The sequence below is a fragment of the Poecilia latipinna genome, unplaced genomic scaffold, assembly GCF_001443285.1.
Source record: "Poecilia latipinna isolate Pla-1442-1.1 unplaced genomic scaffold, P_latipinna-1.0 Scaffold791, whole genome shotgun sequence".
NCBI classification, from domain to species: Eukaryota; Metazoa; Chordata; class Actinopteri; order Cyprinodontiformes; family Poeciliidae; genus Poecilia; species Poecilia latipinna.
In genome coordinates, this window is record NW_015113407.1 from 165,315 (window position 1) to 185,939 (window position 20,625).

The 20,625-nt window shown below is 37.9% G+C and overlaps 1 protein-coding gene across 6 annotated transcripts in view; it reads right to left on the minus strand.

Moving 5' to 3' along the window:
• Positions 1 to 3,517: 3,517 nt before the first annotated feature.
• dlgap4a (discs, large (Drosophila) homolog-associated protein 4a) overlaps positions 3,518 to 20,625 on the minus strand; it is a 60,483-nt gene continuing 43,375 nt past the window's right edge. For 4 of the 6 annotated variants that reach the window (XM_015046748.1, XM_015046750.1, XM_015046745.1 and 1 more), the window contains 7 exons: positions 19,782 to 20,001; positions 10,837 to 11,261; positions 10,653 to 10,750; positions 8,549 to 8,979; positions 7,634 to 7,725; positions 6,605 to 6,754; positions 3,518 to 6,352 (listed from right to left, as the gene is read on the minus strand). In XM_015046748.1, the coding sequence (XP_014902234.1) occupies positions 6,125 to 6,352; positions 6,605 to 6,754; positions 7,634 to 7,725; positions 8,549 to 8,979; positions 10,653 to 10,750; positions 10,837 to 11,261; positions 19,782 to 20,001 (1,644 nt within the window). In that variant the 3' untranslated portion in view covers positions 3,518 to 6,124. The remainder of the gene's footprint in view (positions 6,353 to 6,604; positions 6,755 to 7,633; positions 7,726 to 8,548; positions 8,980 to 10,652; positions 10,751 to 10,836; positions 11,262 to 19,781; positions 20,002 to 20,625) is intronic. The other 2 variants (XM_015046749.1, XM_015046751.1) reach the window with 1 other exon arrangement.

Sequence of the window (20,625 nt, forward strand, 5' to 3'; positions counted from 1 at the left end):
GCTCCGCTAGCGTGAGAAAAAGAGTGGATTTCTGACCCCAAAATAATTTTTAAATCGCCGCCACGCCTACAGGTATTGCTCTATCGGTAATAGCCCTCTCATACACTTCAAACGGTTTTCGAATACGTATCACGGTTCCCGAACGGGAAGGAGTTGTTCGGACTGCTTTTTTTAGTGAAACTTGTTGGCTCAAACAGACAGAATTATGTCTCCCCCTGTGTGTCTCTCTCACAGCTGACAGTTGGCAGAGAGGATTAATTACCATGGCAACAGAACAGCTGCTGATTCGGACTAGTTCTAACTATGGCGAACATAGTTAAAACAGAGGGCTAGGTTTAACCCAACCACTGTTACACATTGGATCAGTGTGATCATTTAAAATGAAGCTTAATAAAAAATTCAAAATAAAAGTCTTGACCATTTTTACATCATGCAATTGGTCTTTTGGGATTTACATGACTGTTTTAACCAAACTACTATTTCACATTGAATTAGTGTGGTCATTTAAAATGAAGCTTACTGGAATATTCCTCCCACGTTAGTGCATATTATAGGCAGTGCTATAATATTAGCCTTTTTTATGTTTGTTTTATTAGCATTTCACTGCCCTTGACTAGTACATCAGCATTAGCCTTTTACCTAAAATAACCTAATTGTTAATTTTCTTACTTATTTGCCATGTTTAGTATACTGAATGGAGTAAGTCAATGACAGACAACATGCTAGTGATGCTCCACATGCTACTGATAGCCTTCATGCTAACATTAGCATTTTTGCTAATTTTAGCTTATGCATTGATTTTAACATAATGAATGGTACAAGTACAGCTTAGTCAACATGCTTCACAGCAACCTCTCCACAGGTTATTGACTACAATTTAGCCAAGCTTAGCATTAATGCTTATTTTTAGCATCAGAACGCTGGGTCCAAACCGATGGGCACACTTTGGCGGGCCCCAGTGAAATTTCTTCAGGAATTTTCTAGTTTTGTAAGCATATTATTTATTTGTATTAATGTCTTCATTTTGAAAAGCCAGAATTTACACATTACCTTACATTTTGATCTGTCTAAAGCAGGGGTGCCCAAAGTCGGTCCACGAGGGCCTGCGTGTTTTAGTTCTCTCCCTGGTTTAACACACCTGGATCAAATGATGGCTCATTAGAGGCCTAAGAAGAACTCTGACATACTGAAGTGGTTGTTACTACCACCAGGGAGAAAACTAAAACATGCAGGATAACCCCTGGAAGACCGACTTTGGACACCCCTGGTCTAAAGTCATCATCTTTATGTATTAAAGTTAGATGATCATATCAGTTGCTTGAGTAGCCTTTTAGGAAATATGTTTTATTAGTTACTTTTTACTTGTACTTGTTATGTATATGTGTGATACTTTAACTTCCTAGGTGGTCCATCTTGGGTTGTGAATTGCAAATTGGTTAAGGCTATCCAGTATTACTTAACTCTTGTCCCAATGTGAATAAACAATGAAGAAACAAACAAAACAAAAAAAAACTATATAACAATAACAAAAATAAGGTAGGATAAAGTAAATAAGGATAATTTAAGACTTTTTTCTGTTATATTTGGTCATATTTAAATAAAATACATTTTTAGATTTCTAGTTTGTTCATTTAATTTGTTCTATGGTTTTGTATGACTTTCTGCTTTCTAATATGTTTTATTCTAAAAGTATTTTTATTTTACCTTTAGTTTTGTTGAAAGTAAAGTAGAACAATTAAATAATACTAAAAAATCCATCAAATGTGTGTAAAAATAATGTTAGCTCGGATTGCATAAGAGGTGAAAATTCATTGAACTTTTGAAAGAATTTTATTTTGTAAAGTAAATAATCCTTACTTTTCATTGACTGATTAATTGCTTCAATCGATAAAACATATTAGATATTTTAATAATATATCAAAGTTTTTCTTTTTTTAAAGTTTGTCTTTCACAACAAGCCAGTAGGGGGAGCTATAATCAAGAGAAGGACAGATGATGTGTACTCCATTCCTTTTTTCTTGACGTTTAGTTAAATGGGTCAAGGATGAAGTAACTTTGAAATGTTTATAGATAAGCATACATGATGACTATGTTGCATTGCGTAAATATGTGGAAGTACACAGAAACACACACATTGCATCCATATGTGAGAAAATTACTGGCACCAGTACAGTGTCATTACTTCTAAAACAGGTTACCTTTTATGGCCTGAATGCTTGTTTTCGTTGCTGCTCTACAATCTGCAGCAACAAAAAGCAAAGAGTACATCAGATATCATATTAGGTAATACCTGCTGCAGTTTCTGTTCTAGACAATCAGAAAAATAGAATTTATTGTCAGAATTTTCATAACACAATTGTCCATATTGAGCGTATGAACTGCAGTTTTTGTTGTCCTTATGGCAGGTGCTGTTTTTCTGACTAGGGCTAATATGAAGAAAAAGAAATCAGTTGCTGATCCTCGTTTTATTTTTGGTTATAAAGCAAATGTATCAACTGAACACAAAACAATCTGGAAACACAAAGACTGGTTTGCTGTATATATTTTTTTCTATGTGCCATGTATAAGAAGAATTAATAGAATTGAGACAATTCATTAATTTTATACACAATAAATAAAAATATACATTCCAAAAACTCAGTGGCATTCCTCTTTAATTCTACATCTTATGTAATACAGAAAATATGCCACATAAATCATTGCAATCACAATTCTTATCTTTGAAAGAAACTAGGTTCACAGTGTCTAACTAATACACAGTTAACTTTAAACAACCCTTCATGTGTAAGATATGTGCTTCTCGTGTAAAATTATTCAGTACAACAGATTCTGGAACTACAGTTTTTGCTTATTTGACTAGCTGGCTCTCTGAGAGGACAGACATGTGGCCAGGGAGATGAGGCCACTAAGGATAGGTTCTGCAGTAAGAATGTACTATTTAATGATTATGTGTTTCAGTCCATCAAGCAGCCACAATAAACTTATTCCTCACATAGCCGGGAAAATATTGCCTCACTCACATGGTGGCTGAAAAGCACATTAGCAAAATGCATCTCCAGAGTTGCACCTTCTGGTCAACGTTTGTCCATTTTGTAGCCCTTTGAAACTCGGGAAGTACTGGTAAACTGTCTAAAGATCCCTGATCGGAAGTCTTGATCTCAGTGTATGGGCAGATAAAGGGATCCGGCTCAAAAATGATACGAAAAAAGAGAGAGAGAAAGGGCTTGCCACCATTCGTCACAGTTATAAACACCAACGCACAGTACATACCCTGAATGCCTCATACAGATCATTTGCAAGACCCAGTTAAAGGAACACTGAAAGTTTACTGGTAAGAATCTTTGTATATCTTATATTAAAGAAAGGCCATGCTTTCAGAGATTACACAGTAACAATAAAAGATCTGCAGTAATGTTTAGAATTTACTATAGGTGTAATATCAACTTGGCAGCTAATATTACCATTGGATCATGAATGAGTGCAATAAAGAAAGACAGCAGGAATGATGACCAGGACATGTAGCAAAGGGATGTTTAATGATTTCTTTGGACAATGAGGTGCACATGTCCACTGTTGATGCTATACAAATAGAACTGATTATGCAGCGCTGTATTAGCATTCCCAGTTCAACATCCTTTGCTTGATCATTTATGACCGACTCAAAGAAGAAGCAATACATGTTCTGAGTGTCACACATTAACTGACAAGTAGGGGGAGAACCAGCTCTTAGAGAAACAATCTTCACCAACCTAAAAATGGAGGGACAAAAGTGCCAGAATTCTATAAAACACACAAAAATGAAAAACTGAAATATGTGATAATGTAATTGAAATTGGTAATGCATAACTTAACTAAAGTATCTCTAGTTGCATAAACATTCCAATTTATAAAATACACAAATATTAAAAACACTGTTTTAACAAACTGAATTTATTACAAAAGGCATCTATGTTTATTTTATAGTCCTGTGTCGCAACAATTTATTTGATTGGTCAGATTTACTAATCAAAATGAAATTGTGATCGCACAAGATAGACAAGGTGATTGTTCTGTAGTTATCTGCTGCGCAGATTAAAGCAGTCGGGTCTACTGTAGGAGTGCAAGTAAAATGAGATGATGCTTAAAGATTAATTCATACTTATTTAAATGTAGTAAAATATTTGATCCATTTTGAACTTGTTTCATGTAATCATTTCATTTTTAAGCAATCACATACCACATAAGGCTAAACTTTTTTTTTTAATCTATTTGGTGAATTGTAGCACTTTTGGCCCTCTATATATGCATGTCTGAAAGATCATTTGCAAAGTCCAGCTCCAATCATAAAGTTCTCAAATTTATTGTTTTGAAAAAAATATTCTAATTCAAATCTATAAGACATGACATGTCACATATGAAGAGGCAAAACACATGGAAAAAAAAATTGCAGTTGAACTCAAAACATATTTAAATAAAAATTTAAATAAAGTGATCAAATGAAACTGAAATGAGTTGCTAACTTGGCAGAGTAGAAATTTTCTTGCATTTCAAACATTTGTTAAATTACATGTTTTTGTAATTTATATTAAAGATGAAAGTAAAAAAAAAAAAGTCAATTACATTAAAACTTAAAGTTAAACAGTTGTACCTCAGTTTGATTCTAACAAAATAAAAATAAAAAATCATGATGCAACAAATGAGGCGACGGACATGTCATTCGTCGTATTAAGACTGTACAAAACTGCACCACACTTGGGAGGGGGAGGAGCATCTCTTATTACGTCCGGATGCATAAGAAGCGTTTTCGAAAGGTTCAGAGCATTTGGCCAATTGTTTTAAGCTTATACAGAAAATATTCAATGTATAGTGGTTTTACTATCAAGTGTTCAACCTGAGATTTTTCATTTCAACAGCACAGTTCGCTCTTTTTGTCCTTCACATTAAGATGCGCAATTTAAGAATGGACACCTGCAGCTTGCATTGGTCTGAATTAGATTATTGCTTTCCTATTTCGATCCCTTACCAGGAGCGAGTAACCCTCCCTCCGCCCTCCCCACCTCATGCTGCGGCTCGGTTGAACGGGAACGCCACATTGAGAGGTGAATGTCTTGGTCCCCCACATCCCATCGGGATGCAGTGAAAAGTTAGAATGATTAGGAAAATAAAAAGGTGGCCGAACTTGATCTGTGGTGAACTGAAAGTGCGGTGACCAAGTCATAAGTTCATACATTCCACTATAGATGATTAATTAAGCAGACTTTCCATAAATCACTTGCTCAAAAAAAAAAAAAAAAAATCAACATATGATTGGATATTGACTGACAGCTTGAGATGAATGTTTGTGAAAGGGAGGAATAGAGGAAAAAAGATGAAGCGAATGATTGCATCAAGTGCTAATATATCATGACAGTAAATGTACTCGATTTATAAAAAACTAACTTCGTGCTTAACACTGACCTCTTTCTAACAATTATTCTGGTATACAGCATTTACAAAATTAACATTGTAATAGTGTGTTATTTATAATATATGCTACTGCCTTCCTCTTGTTCTCTTCTGTTCAAATGCCATCTTGTATTCCTCACACAGTAAAGAGCTTGCACCACACGCCAAATACAAAGAGAGAACAGGAAGACTCTGGACAGCGAGTACACCTGCATGTGTGTCCTGAGTGTGTGTGGATGGTAGCTCAGCTCGTAAACCGCACAGCCACAATTTGCCGGTAGACTCAGCAGTGAGGGGATTTTTTTTTTTTTTTTTTTTTTCTAAAACGTAAACTTCTGGGATACCAAGATTTTTCAGTTCACAAGGTACATGATGTCCTAATCCAAGATACTCGCACAATTAAAGACAGTCTTGAAATATTTTAGGAGATAATTATAATATCAACAATAACAATGAGAACAATAGTATTAAACATCTGTGAAGGTTTTTCTGTCCCAAGGCGGCCGGATCACGACCTGGAATATTACGGTGCCCTGTGATCCTCACGTCTTTTATCCATCAGCCGCACTGCTGAAGCAGATCGGCCTCTGTGCATCCGTCATACGCGCGTGTGTGTGTTCATCTCAAAACTGTGTGTCTGTGTCAACGGGTATCTGAAAGTGAGTCAGGATTTTGTTTCATCATCGGTGGTGGCTTGTTCTCAGAGGCGGGTCTGGGCCTCGGGGACGTAGATTTCGATGCTGTCAGCACTTTCCGTGGCGGAGTTCTGTCGTACCGACGCTGCCTTTTTCGCTGCCATCAAACGCTTTCTGGCTTCCTGCCGCTGCTTGTCCACAGCAGAGTCCACGCTCCTGTCCTTCCCTGTTGACAGCCGCGGCTTAGACTGCTTCTTTGGCACAGATGACGGAAGCTGCTTGTTTTCATCCTGAGAAAATTATGTCACGGGTAAAGGAATGTGAGGGAAACTAAATGAAGACGCATTAAGTCATAATGCTAATTAAAAAGTTGCAATAATCTCAAAGTTGAAAACAACTCAATCAGTAAAAATTTGGAACTTATTTAAGGTAGCAATTTGATGATTAACGATAACAATGAGAACAATAGTACTAAACATTGTTCTCATTATTTATATAATGACTATGCATGTATAATTGTTGTACAGTACACTGACAACAATCACCTTCTCCGGCTTCTCTGGAAGTTGCCAGTTGTTCGCCTTTAGTTGGTAGAGCTCGTCAAATTTCATGCTGATGTCTTCTATTGAGAGCTGCAGCAGATCCCAGAAGCCTGCAAGGTCCTGTGCCGTTGGTCTTGGGTTCGCATTCAAGTTTTTTTTTTTTGGTAAAAAAAAAAAAAAAAAAATCCATTTAAAATATTTTATTAGATTAGAAATTGAAGGAAATATTTGACTTTTCGTTGTCAACAATGCTAAACTAATGGATCAAGAGAAAGCACATCCTGACCATATGTAAAATAGGAATAGAAAACATGTAGGATTAAAGTCTAACAACAGCAAAGTTAGACCAAAAATTTTGTTCTGATGACTATACAAGTCATCAGTACTGCAGGAATCAAATCACACACACAAAATGAAAGTTGATGGATTAGATTTATAGGGCAATTACCAAATTTTAGAGTTACAAAACCTATAAATTAAAAAAAAGGATGTAAATAAAGCAGTGTCTGTAATTATGTATGCATGCAATTACAAAAATAAAACAAAAAGGGAAAAGAAAACATGGTTCCACATGTCTCTAAAGACTGGAAGCTATTAGAAATCATGCAACACTCCGTCTGATTGGCTGTTGTTGCACAGAGGACAGACGGTTTTATTCATTAAAAACAGGAATAATTTATAAACATGTGGCCATTTATACACAGAACAATGACTGAATCAGCCCTTTTGCCTGAACAGGGAGTTGAGATGTTTGTGAGCATAAAGTTTATCAGGCAAAAAGGTACTTCCTCCTATGCTACTTTCACCTATTTATACATCCTCCTTCAGTACAAAAGCACTGATATTTAGCCATAAAATTTGGGATTAGCAGAAATGTTTTTTTCCCCACGTGAGTCAAATGCAGTAACTCGTTGTGAGCTGCAAGTCTGACCAAACTGGCAAGTAAATGGTGCAACGATGAGAATATCTACCCTGTAAATAGGGTAGCATTAATCTGCAGAGAAATACTGAGGGTGTAATAAAACTACTCACCAGATTCTCGTTGCAGAGGCCTCTGAACTGCTCAAACTTCTGTGAAATGAGAAGCTGAGCACTCCCTACTGCACTACGGATTGTCCCCAACACTGAAATAGGCAAAGACACACATCTTTACACTTTGCACAAGATGTAAAATTATGTGTGTGATGTTTGTCTTGTCACACTAAACAGTGTTTTTACAAGCCCTTCATTCACTATATATTTTTGCTTCCAATTCAGTGATTTTATTCCCTGTATTTGCATGTAAATGGGAACTCATTATTGAACATCTCAGAACAGAAAGAATGACTATTTGAAAAACCCTTTACTGCTCGTCATCTTCCCCCATTTATATTTCAGAAAGTAGATATTGACTGGTCTGAGAGCCTGCTTCATATTCTGGAAGATGAAAACATCACACGACTGCAGTGGAGTCAAACCAACTATAGAAGAGCCTACACCCACTTTAATGGTCTGCAGTAGTTGAGTTAACGGCAGTAAAGGATGTACTGCTTTAACTCAACAGACACAAACACGTTTTGAGACAACCTACAGAAGTCTGAAATTTCTCCTTGCTTTAAAACCCCAGTTACAAAAAAAGCTTAGTATGGATATATGAATAAAGTACGTATAGAAGAGGTCAAATGGAATCTAATGTTGCCATGATAACCAAAAGGAAATGGATTAAAGCTTACAGCCATACAAGCTGTGGACTCTGCCCATCTCACTAAACATTAGCATGAAAAATGCAAGTTCAAAGCACTTGGAAGATTTTGGCCAAATCATCCTTTGCAAAACAAATTTTGCATGCAGTGATAATGCTATGACTATATTCATATTACATGATGCAGCTCTAATGCATGTTGTAATACATGAGGATGGCAGACATTCAAAAGTCGACTAGGCCTAAATGTTTTGATGTTCTCTTACCCTCCTCTGAGAGATTGTTGTCTTTGGTCTCCTGCTCCATCTGTTGACACCAGCCCTCCATGCGGCCCGTTTCTGCCTGCAGCAGCTTCAGGAACCAGTTCCCGTCTCGGAGGCACGCTGGCGTACTGGAGTGCATGCCGTCTCCCTGGGAGCTGCAGTTCCCAGACTCGAGGCTGGGGTCTGGAGGCGGCAGGGAGGAGGGGTCTAAAGCTGGGTCCAGAGTCTCGGGAGGCGAGCTGGATGTCCTTGACGGAGCCGACGTGTGTTTAAGGTGATGCTGTTCCATGGCTTTGTCTTGTCCGTTAGTTGTGGTGCTATTCAAAGTCTGGCTGTTGGTGCAATTGGTTGCGTTTTCTGTGGGTGTGGCATCCTGCGGCTGAGACTCAACCTCTGTATTTTGTCTGGAGGCCATGCTGTTATCCCGACTGAGACTGCAGAGATATGAACAAAAACATCAGCTTCTGAAAAACCTAAAGATGATAATTGGACTTTGGGCCCATACCATGAGTTTGAGGACAGAATGCATTAGAATCCAAAATAATGAGGCATTAAGAGCCCAAAAAGACATGACATACGGGACATGGCAGGAGTAAAACTGGAAAGAAATATACTACTGAGCATTAATGTTTATGAAACTGCTGTCATCTGATACAATAGGCAGGAGAAAAGCAGCAAGCAGTCAAATAAGATTACAGCGAAATTACTCTGAACAGAACACATTAGACTTGCCAGCTCCACTCTAGGTTCCGCTCAGTAAAGTCAAATTAAGAGAAAAGAGACATCAATCAGAGCTTTGTTTTGCTGCAAAGCCAACTGCCAGAATCACCAACAACCAAGATGAACTATCAGTAAACCTTAGCTATGAGGGAATAAGGCTGGAAATGCACTACATACACATACATGCATAGGTGTTCACAGAGAAATAAAAATGAAAAGGTTAGCATACTGCTCAGCGTCAGAGTTCTGTGACAATATGCCAACAATGAGCAGGTGTGAATGTTGATCAGTGCCGTTTCTAGGATGTGATTTACTATAAATTATGTAAGAAACTGGTTTGTGCCAGGAAACAGATAAAATCTACTTGATCGTTACCTAAAAATGAAGTCAGTGGAAGCACAAAAACTGTAAGGAGCTATTTAAAAAGAAAACTATTTCCTATCGACATTTCAGCTGCTCAATCAAGCTTCTACAGCAGATACCTAGACCTTATCAGGTCCTGGTGATGCTTTCATTTACAGTTTCACAGTTGTGTTAGGCTGTTCTGTTAATGACAACCTGATTTCATTAGAAAAATAAAAATAGAATAAATTATCAAAGTAAGATCTCTGAACTTTAAAGTGCTTACTGTTCAGTGGAAATGTGTTTTCACTGGGACAGTTATTGTGATCTCACAAGATGCGTATGTTTTCATCAAGTTTGAAATAATGAAAGAATTGCTTTTAGCGCACCAGTCACATTCAGCACCCTGAATCATCATTCATAAACAGTGCAGATGTGAGACCAAACTGGAACCTATAAAGCTCCTCACAAGCTGGAACAGGTCAGACATTTTACAATCACCAAGAGGAAATGAAGTCCAGTTTTAGTAATGCCCTCATTATCTTAAAGAGATTAAAGGTTAGTGGTCGTTTGACACAGTCACAAGGTTTAAATTATCAACTGATTCGCAGCTGCATTCAGAATGTTGGAGAATTCAGCTCTTCAAGAGGATAAAAGACTAATTACGCTAAAGATTTTCCAATAGTTCATCTCTGGACAAAGATATGCAAAACCAAATGTCTATATGGAACTAGAACATCCTGGAAAGAGTCTGACATATGAATAGTAAATGACTAAATCGACTGTAGATGGAGGGCTGAGATACCCGTTTGCATGTGTAAACATACAGTTCTGATGGAGGGAAGAGAGCAAGGCTAATAAAGTAAAAAGGTGGAGCCTAAAAAATGTTTGGGAGTAGTACAGAGTTCAGAAACTGCCGTCACACTAAGTGTGACGTCACTTCAGAACGGAAATAATTATTGACCAATCACAGCAAGAAGGATAGAAAGAATGATAATACTTGTTTGTATATTTGTAATTATCAAATATATGCAACGTTGCTTACGGCCTGCCGTTCTCAACTTGAACGCCAATCGACTGAAACTTTAAAGGTGCAGTCAGAGGTACGGGCTCCTCTCTTGGGACTGGAAGAAGACAATCCACCTAAGATATCAACAACATTAAAACTTTAGAGGATTGTAGCTCCAAAGGTTTTCACGGTTGTGTGTGAAAAACCAAAGCAGGCCTACCTGGATTCCAATAGAGGAGAGCTTCCTCTTGGGTGCCGTTGGGGGCTGCTCTAGGCTGGCACCAGGGCTCACGGTGTCATTTTGGGACCGAGTAGATGTTGAGGTGGTGGTGGTCGCAACAGTGGTGGAGGAGAGGTCACGGGGGGCAGGAACCGGGGGCCCAGAGCCTGCAGCGAGTGCAGGGCTTACGACTGAGATGAGGGCTTTTGGAGGCTGGGTTCTCTTCAACAGGCTGCCCGTACGTATGCTACAGAGACTGTCGGATGAGTTGCTGCGCCCCGATTGGCTGTTGACCTCGCTGCCCCGGTCTTGTTGGTCAAGGTATGTGTCTTGGGCCGACTCAGTGCTGCTCTGCAACGTCACCGAGATGAGGGGCTTTGAGGCGGAGCGAGGTGGGACTGGAGGGGGAGCCTTCCTATTGCTGACTGTTCACAAGAGATAAGGGGGGGGGGGAAAAAGAAACCATAAATTAAAAGAAAAAAAAGCCCCACTTTTCTGTATTAATTTTTCTTTTATTAGTCTGATGTAATATTCGATTCTTAAATGTCATGTTTTCATTAGCTGTATGTGGAAAATTCTCATTAACAAAGATAAAATCTTGTACAAATCTGAGTGTAATCAATACATATAACGTGCTTCATTAAGTGACATTGAAATAAGGGAACATTCACTCATATTCAAATTTAGTGATTGGTTCTGCGCACAGTTTGGACATATGGAAGATATGAAGGGCCAAAAGTTAAAGCTGTTACCATGTCTCAACTGAAAAACTAACCTATGCTTTGCCCGCATTACTGCATTTATGAAGCAGTACTGACTGCTACCTCTGTGCTTCCCTGAGATGAGTTTGTACCGATGGTTGATTCACTGACGTCAGTGTGTCTCTTGGGATCTTTTCTTACATGCCACTCCTTTATATGCTTTAAGCTCTAGGGAGTTTCTTCTGACTTTCCTGTTAATAGCCTTCTTTCATGAACACAGACACTCAGACAGAAATCTAAGACCTATGTGCATTAATTAAAAAAATAAAAATAAAAAAATTAGACATAATGGGTTTTGCGTCACCCACAGCATGAAAAGTTTTGCTCCAAAGTATAAATAGAATGAAAGGGAAGCTGGAAGCAGAGAAATTGGATTAAAAAAAACTGACAGACAACTAGATGTTACTTATCTATGCTTCAAAATAGAACTAAATTTTCAGGAAAACGTATATAACTTTCTCTACTATTTTGAAATGCAATTATGCTGTTTGACAATATAGAAATATTTTTAGACTTAGAAAAGAGCAGAAAATATTGTGAATCAATTAAATTCAACTCAAAAATACTTCTTTTATGGAAAATGTAAACTTGATGTCATAATCCAGGTATCTTCAAAGAGTTGTGGTGGATGGTGATCTGTTGACATGCAAACAGATTAATTTCCAGGCAGCAGACATTATAACCTGTGTAACATGTCCTGCATGACAACATGTGTTCTTGGCAAGTACTGCTAATCCCCCTAGTGGGTTAGCAGGATAATGTCTCAAAATTACAGTCCACAATATGAACAGCATGTCTGTTAGGCAGAAGAGCACAGGCTAGCTACCTGAGCAAACAGCCTGACTAATTAATACACTCGTATACTAAAGATTATTCTATGAGAATATCAAACCAGAACACACCTGCTCGGTAACAGACCTCTCGCTCACTAGTCCCCTTTTTGAAGGGTCACTCAGTTTGATAGGATGACCTCTAGGCAGTCTTAGACATGAACCATACATTTATTCCATTTGATGATAGATGTATCATCAGGTATCTGATCTCCAGGATCTCAGTACATCCCCTGGAGTACTGAACATCTCCAGGGGATGTTCAGTACTTTAGAGGGTTTATGTATTCGTCCCCCTGACTTATACTTTGCAATAACCTTTTTTCTGATTTCCTTGAAGGGTACATGTGTCTTCATACTGTAATGGTAGCCAGGAATACTGATTAACCAGTGAACGGCCCTTAAAGGCACAGGTGTCCTTTTACTACAATCATTTGAGATACAGCCACTCCACTCAGGTGATTTCCACTGACCTAATTATAAGACTAGCACCAGTTGGCTAGACCTCTGTTGAATTAGCCCAAGCACAAATATTCATTGTGATTGGGGGAAAAAATTAACTTTTATTTGTTTTTCTCTCTCATGAATAAAACAGCAGGGGTGGTGTTAGATGATGCAGAATTCTCTCCAGTCTTGTAACATTTAGGAGAATGGGAGACAAATGTCACCACATGTTGATTATCAAAACATTACTAGAACATTAAAGAATCAAACCATACCGCAACCATCTGGCAGAATACAGGTCTTAAAAACACACGTAATGGATAAAATACTTGGTTTAAAATAGCTGACCAGGCAATTGAAATTACTTTTGCTAAAAGACTGAAAATTCTGCAGTAATTTTCTCCAGTAGTAGTTCCATCTAAATAGCAAACCAACACCCTATAATTCTGAGAGAACTGCACTTCCATCAGCAGTCAGTGACGCAAAGAACCAGTAAGGCCCTCATTAAATCCCACTAACATACACAAACACGACTCTGGAATCCAGGTCATGCAATTCAAGTACTGCAAGCTTCTCTGGTCTGCAGTCATAGTCTAGCCTCACAAAACTCCACTTCTCAAGGACACAAGATAACATTTATTCCAAATGAATGAGGCGTTTCATACAGAACTTAGAGCGCAGATTGATAACATTCCTCTTGTTGAAGAATGTGGCCGAGTAACTTTGAATGACTGTTACATTTGGTGTCTGCAAGCACACACGTTATCAGGGAAACGCACATCGGCTTCTGAAACCGTGGACCTCTGTCAGCCTTTTAGTCTGCAAGACATCTCACCATTTTTCATCAAGCTCAAACGCTGAGCAACTTATTGGTCGTGTAATATAATTCCCTCCATTTAAATCAATATGATGCACTTACAGGCAGACATCAACAGCTACATCTAGGATATGATGGACATAAACATGACTTGCAGTTTTGTGTCAAAATGAATCTATAACCATTGGTTCTTGTTACAATTTATATTTTCAGGGGCCCAAATACTTTTTCAATTCATACATATTTCCACACGACCAAAATCAGCTTCATCAAATAAACAAAATGTGTCACATGTCAACCCTGATTCATAATACTCCAACTCCATACACAGGTTAGGTCAGAGAGACATCAGATGACCATTAATGGACTTCTCACATCTACCTAACGCTTCAGTATGCATGCGATGCTTCCATTAATATATCTTTACTGAAAAAAAATAAATAAATAAATCGAATTACTTTAAATTGATATTTTAAAATGAAATTAAATCAGGCTCACATCTGAGTTTATTTAGATATGTTTTTTTTTCAATTAATAAAAAAACTAATTTGAGGTTTAAAAAAAACTGGACATGAGTTTCTATTCAAGCACCAAATTTAGCAATGCAGGTTCTTGTTGAAGTGACTCGGTAAAAATTTGAATGAGCCTAAAATATGAGAAGAGGTAGTAAGCCAGCCTCTTTCCACCGTTTGTTTATTTTACTCTGCAGGCTGACAGGCCGTGGGAATCAGGTTAAAAGATTAAAACAGGGACACATTCAGACTGGAAGTACATTAAAGACAAAAGAGGCAGCATAAATATATTTTAGCCTTGTCTGACTCGTCAACTGCAGAAGTTTGCTTTAGAAATAAAATATTTCCAAAGGCTTTTGGCTCTAAAAGGATCTTAAACAACCAGAACAGATACAAAGTCTGATGAAAACATAATCCTATGGTGAAGACATGGAACAAAAGGTAGACTGAAATACGCTTCACTGCATTTATTCAAATTACTGGTCAGGATCAAATGATTGAATACAGGCAAAAAGACTTTTGATGGGACAAAGTTACACATCAATGCTTTTCCCAGCTGTCTTGAATACAGTGTTACCGTCATGCCTAGCTTTCATTTTTTAACTTGAGAAAAACCTCAGCTTAGTGGCACATTAATATAATGGTAAAGTTAATACACAGTAAACCTACGAGAGAGGCAGACAAAGACTTTATAACACAAGGACATCTAGAGCATTTAAACACATCTCACTTCTCCTTTTAATGTTTATTTTGCTTCAGATAGTCTGCATCACAAATCAGCTTCCCATAACAATTTACACAAAGTACTTGTGTTGTCTATTGAAAATAGCAAATCGATAACATTAAACATAATACTGAATTTATTCTGTATTCTTGTTTATATGTCAAATCCAAAAATGTATATGTACAATATTATCATAGCCTTCAACATTTTTTAATCAGTAGTCTGGTGCTTTTCTAAACAACAGCAATTTGACAATTTTATACAGATTTTGTTTGAATATTTAGTTAACATGATACTGTGCCATTTTCATAATGAGAAAGAATTATAGGACCCTCTGAAATCTGTTATATAATTTACTTTTATTCAAGTTTCATAAATATAAAACTGCTGTGGTTCAGCAGAACAGTGAATGATTTTGCAGGGTGTTAAATAGCATTTTTTAATAAACACATTATGTGCAAAATAAACTAACCTTTAAAAATAAAATCTCCCTTTTAAAAATGCTTCAGAGTTGAATCCCACACCATGTTATGACAGAAAGCTGCAAAAAGTTAAATCTTGGGTTTTATACACCCGGGCCTTTATAAAAATGAAGATTTCCGCCACATCATTTTAAAAAATATCATGCACAAGAGAGAATTGTTTTAAACATGCCAAACCCATAGGGGGCAGTGTAAGGCACAGCTAAAACCTGTCAGCCAATCACAATCCTTGAAAACAATGACAACTTCCTGTTGGGGATGAAATATCACTAGGAGGTTCATTTGTTTCAATAGACAGAGAGGTTGAACTACTTTTAAATACAGTGTTAGAATATTAAGTTCATCAAACACAAGACAATGTCGGTTTGGAATTGTATCAAACCAAGTTTGTGGACGTTGAACAGAATTATACCTCTGTATAGGGAGGAATGGCTGGTGTAACACAGCTGACCTCCAAGCATTCATTCTCCATCGCAACTCTTTGTATTAAAGCAGCTGGTCTTGTAAAAAACAAACAAAAAGCTTCTGGACCGACAAAAAATTCAGTACCTCACTGATGGCAGCCACTTTTCCTCAACCAAACAATAACAATGACTACACAGACAGTGTGGACCTCTAAATCTCCCGTTTCAAATGTCCACACACAAACACAAATAAGGAGACTTCTCAAATCTCCACTTTGGTCTTAGTTTTTATTAATCTTATTTATTTTTTTTCATATTAAACAGTTTCTACATGTAGATAAACGGCCAAATCGCATTAAAATCTATATGGTTTCCCAGATATCCAGCTACATATGGATTAGGCCTTATACTTCCATAATGATCAGGACCTCTGTACCTTTTTATTTCTTTCATAAGTCACAGAAATCTCAACTGAAGTACATGATAATCATACCAGTCCATGTTTTGTCTTATGTTAATTTATTAAGAATGTCTCATACATAATCTCATGCCTTCTTGTATAATAACTGACATTTGTTTCTTAATTCAATAAATGTTTGCATCACAGCTAAAAGCTATATTTGGATGTAAAATGAACAGGCTGCCTGGAATTCCTGCACATGCCATTAGTACTGGAAAAGGATGACTCCTTCCTGTGCACGGCTAATGGCATGATGCTCATCACTAAGACATCTGCAGTTGAAACTACAGTTGGTTTGCCCATTCAGTCTAAAGATTACCTCATCAATGAGTCTGGGAGGAAGAGGGTGTAAAACTGTGGAGGATGACTCACAGTCTATCCATGGTAATACACCGGTAGGCTCTGGATTAACATGAACACACCCTGTAACCACAACAAAGCTCCAAATCTGATTTCATGACATCTCGAGTATTTTTAGCACGTCTCCGCAAATGTAAAATAATATTTTTCCAGTGTGGATGTGGAGATTTGATGCACACACCAACTTGTTTAGGGTGATTGTCCTTAAAAGCCCCCTGAAGAGTCTGAACAGCTAAGTTGCACTACAGTACAGTAATCAGATGAATTATCGATTGTGTTCCTATAAACTGACTAGAATGTAGCTGCTACATGAAAATGGCACACGTCTCTAAACAATAGATGCACAAATCGATCATTCAGAGACCAGAATCGGACAATTTCCCCTTGAATGGCTGTGAGAAAAATGAGTCAAATCTAAAAACTCAAACCTACTACTCCCTGTTTCAAAGAGCATAGATTAAAAAAAAATCTTAAATGTTATAGCATAATCGGTGAATCTTTACTGTAAACCCAAAGACACTCAACTGGTGTCAGCAGCTGAATTAATAAACTAAATGTTTATGCTCAAATTAGTCATTGCATCTACTCACTCTACAGATGTCATGTAAAATTGATAAATACTTATGCCTATTTTTGATTATAAACCCTCAGGGAGTCTAAAACAGAACTTTACTTGCTAAGTGAAAATAAAATGAAGTACAATGGCTTTCGGACTTTGAACAGAGATTGATGAATACAGCAAAACGTAGCTGTGGCTTCTTTCGTGTCATTGGAAAGATCACCGTCATATAATTACACCAAACGTATCGGAAAAGAGGCGATCTACTTAACCTAAGATCTATTCTTAACTCAAAAAGAAAAAAAGTTGGAAGGAAACGAATATCCAGTAAAATAACCCTGAAGCGGTTTCCTGTTATTCCGGATATTTTTTTCCCCGTTACTTTGGATGATAGTTCGGTCGTAATTGAACAGCTTTGAATAAAGATAGTTCATTTCCTCAAACTAAACCAGGTAGTGCAGTGTGCCTGCTATAATCAAAGGATTGATTATTAATTTCCCTGGATGACTGCCGTGTTCATACCCGGACAGTTCACACGATAGCTCCGCCGGTTAGCTTCCACTGTTAGCCGAGAGATGCTCGCCGCAGCGTGCTACCCACACCGGGCATTTAACGGTGTAATGGCCCGAGGCATTATGTGATATGATACGGGCGTGGAAACCACAAAGAGAAGGCTTTAGTCTCACTGCCATTACTCTTGCCAGTAGCAGCCACATTACTGCCTCTCAGCCTCGCCTGCCGCACACAAACGATCCTAGTTTTTTTTCTAATCCTAACCGCTTTCTTCATCCACAGTAGCTAGCTACCAACACCATCAACGTTAGCACGGGTTAGCTTGCTGTTGCTAGACAGTCGACAACAAGTAACAGTCCGAACAGTAACGGTTAGTAGTGATAAATTACATAAAACCTTACTGTGCTGTAGGTAGCTCTGAGATCCTTAGTTTCTGTTCATTCATCTGCAGCAGACAGACGGTAGACGGTGCCCCGCTGTTGGATACACAACGACGGTGTAAAGAAAAGATTTGTGGTGCACGCCCTTAAAGCCGACGATTGGAGTCCACACTGTTAGTTGCTGATGTCCGACAACGATTGGCTAGAGACGAAGCTCGAGGTTATCGAAGATGAAGGCGATTGGCTTACGCGTCAGCGTCACGTTGTGTGTGAGCTTGTTAAGGGTAGGTGCGTTGCATTTCGAGAGCGACGCCGCGGGAACTGAACCCAGTCTAGACGCAAGAAAAACAACCTCGGATCCAGTCTATTGTGGTCTATTGTTACCTCGGACAACAAAACAACTCTTGATTTCAGTCATTTCTATTGTATTGTATCAAAAATATATAAATAAACATATAAACATGGGAGTCGTTGCAAAAGATGAACTGTGAAAACCATTCCTGGTTACAGCAAAACCAAGTAATCTATAATCTGAAAAACGTAAAAATATTTTTTCAACCTTTATTATTTGAATTATAAAATCAGAAATATTTTAATAAATATTTCTTGTATATTTCTTGTACATTATCTTAATATCATGACGATAACATGCATGATGGTTCATCCTGGTCATCTTTCACATAGGGTTCAATATCAGGGTCATATTTCTCCTCTCACTAGTTAGCTTCCTTCTTCCACTTGATATGTCAGGCTGATGGACGTTGATGAATGAAACCCTTTATGGATGGTGAGCAGCTTCCTTGTCTTGGTAGAGGTGGATTTGATCTCTTTTTGGTCAGAATATTATTCTAACAGGGTATCTGATGACTGACATGGTGGTCTGTGTGTGTGCGTGCGTGCGTGCGTGCGTGCGTGTGCGTGTGTCCTTTCAGTAGATTTTTTTTAGAATCTGCCTTACATGCTGAATTTCTTGCAGGTCCACCAGTGTGTCTATTCACCTGTGGGATCTTGAACATCTGGTATATTTAATTCTAGTCATTCAACCCTTTCTGTTATAATCATCTTAGCTGCCTTAGATAACATTTGACCAACTCGAATTGATGTTTCTGTGTCCAAGGTGAATGTCATAGGTGAGCCAGTTTGACGGATGCAATGCTCATTCTTGGCATACAGCTTGATGTGATTCATAGGGTGAAGTTGTCATCCACAAACACTGCTGCTCCCAGTTGGTATAATTCTCAACTGACGTCAACAAGTAGATCTTCATAACTCCAGCAGACTTTCAGAAGGTGCTGTGTTAGTTAGCTTTGGTAAAGGGCCATGTTGATTCAGTCATGATCTTATATGTCAGCTGTGAGGAACCACTCAGATGGTGGTGTACAGAAATGTATACAAATAGATGTCATGACTGAGAGCTGCCACAACTTTCTTTTAGGAAAACCAATATTGACTTCAGATACATTGCAACTTTTTTTTTTTTACATTCTTTTACTATAAGCTTTATTATTTAAGGAAGTTGAACCCTCATTCTATCATGCAGCTTAACACCAATTTATTTCTTCATCCTTTATTAAATAATTTGCATTGTGCATGTATGCAATTACTGTGTAAATTGCCAAATGGGATCACACACGAGAAGCCTGCTTTTTTCTTAACACAGGACTGATGCACTTAAAGGTCCTCCTCCAAGTGGTACTCACTTGTGTTGGAGCTGTAGCTGTAGCCTACAGCGGTAGGCGGTGGTGTCTCTGAGTCCACTGAAGCCGTGTCTTCATCCTGGGAGCAGCCCGCCTGGATTGCCCGCAGGTAACTGTGACTGCGAGAACGGAAGCACGTGGGAGCAGGCAGATCCAGAGCCTCAACTGCCTTTGATTCCCCCTCACAGTATGGTAACGAGTGTCCACAGCCCTGAGCGAATACCTGAAAGAACGTGTGCAGACTGAGTGTATGACTTGAGTCACCCACAATGAGCACAAAAAATAAATCTGAGTTTAAAATAAAACCAAAGGAGAAGGAAAATATTATAAAAATAACGTAGTGTTTAAAGTATTTCCTATTTCTAACTGTTAGTACTTAGGGTAATCTTGCTGTAGTCTGCATTATGTCATTTAAATTGTCACAGATTAAAAACGTAATGGGATAGTACAGACTTTTTAAAAAGAGGCTTTTTTAAAAGGTTATAATCAGTTAATTTCTTAGTGGCAGCAGATAATTCTCTTAGCATATTTATTTAGTAGTTAGCTGAGCCTGAAGCTAATAGCTAGCCTCAATAGGGCCAAGACCAAGGAAGGCTTCTCCTTCCTAAAATAACTTCTATTTAAAAATGTACCATTAGGGTCAATGGACTTAATTTTATTTTATCCTTTAAACTGTCCTCACATTTGTTTGGATTTTGAGTATTATTTCCAAAGGAAATGAACGTAGAAGGCGGTGCTGCATAGATTACCTTCCTATGTCAAGGACATACTGAGAATGAAACAAGTTAAGGATTTCCAGGCAAAGTAGCAGTTTTATTAAAAAAAAGTAAAGCAGTGTAAAGACAGA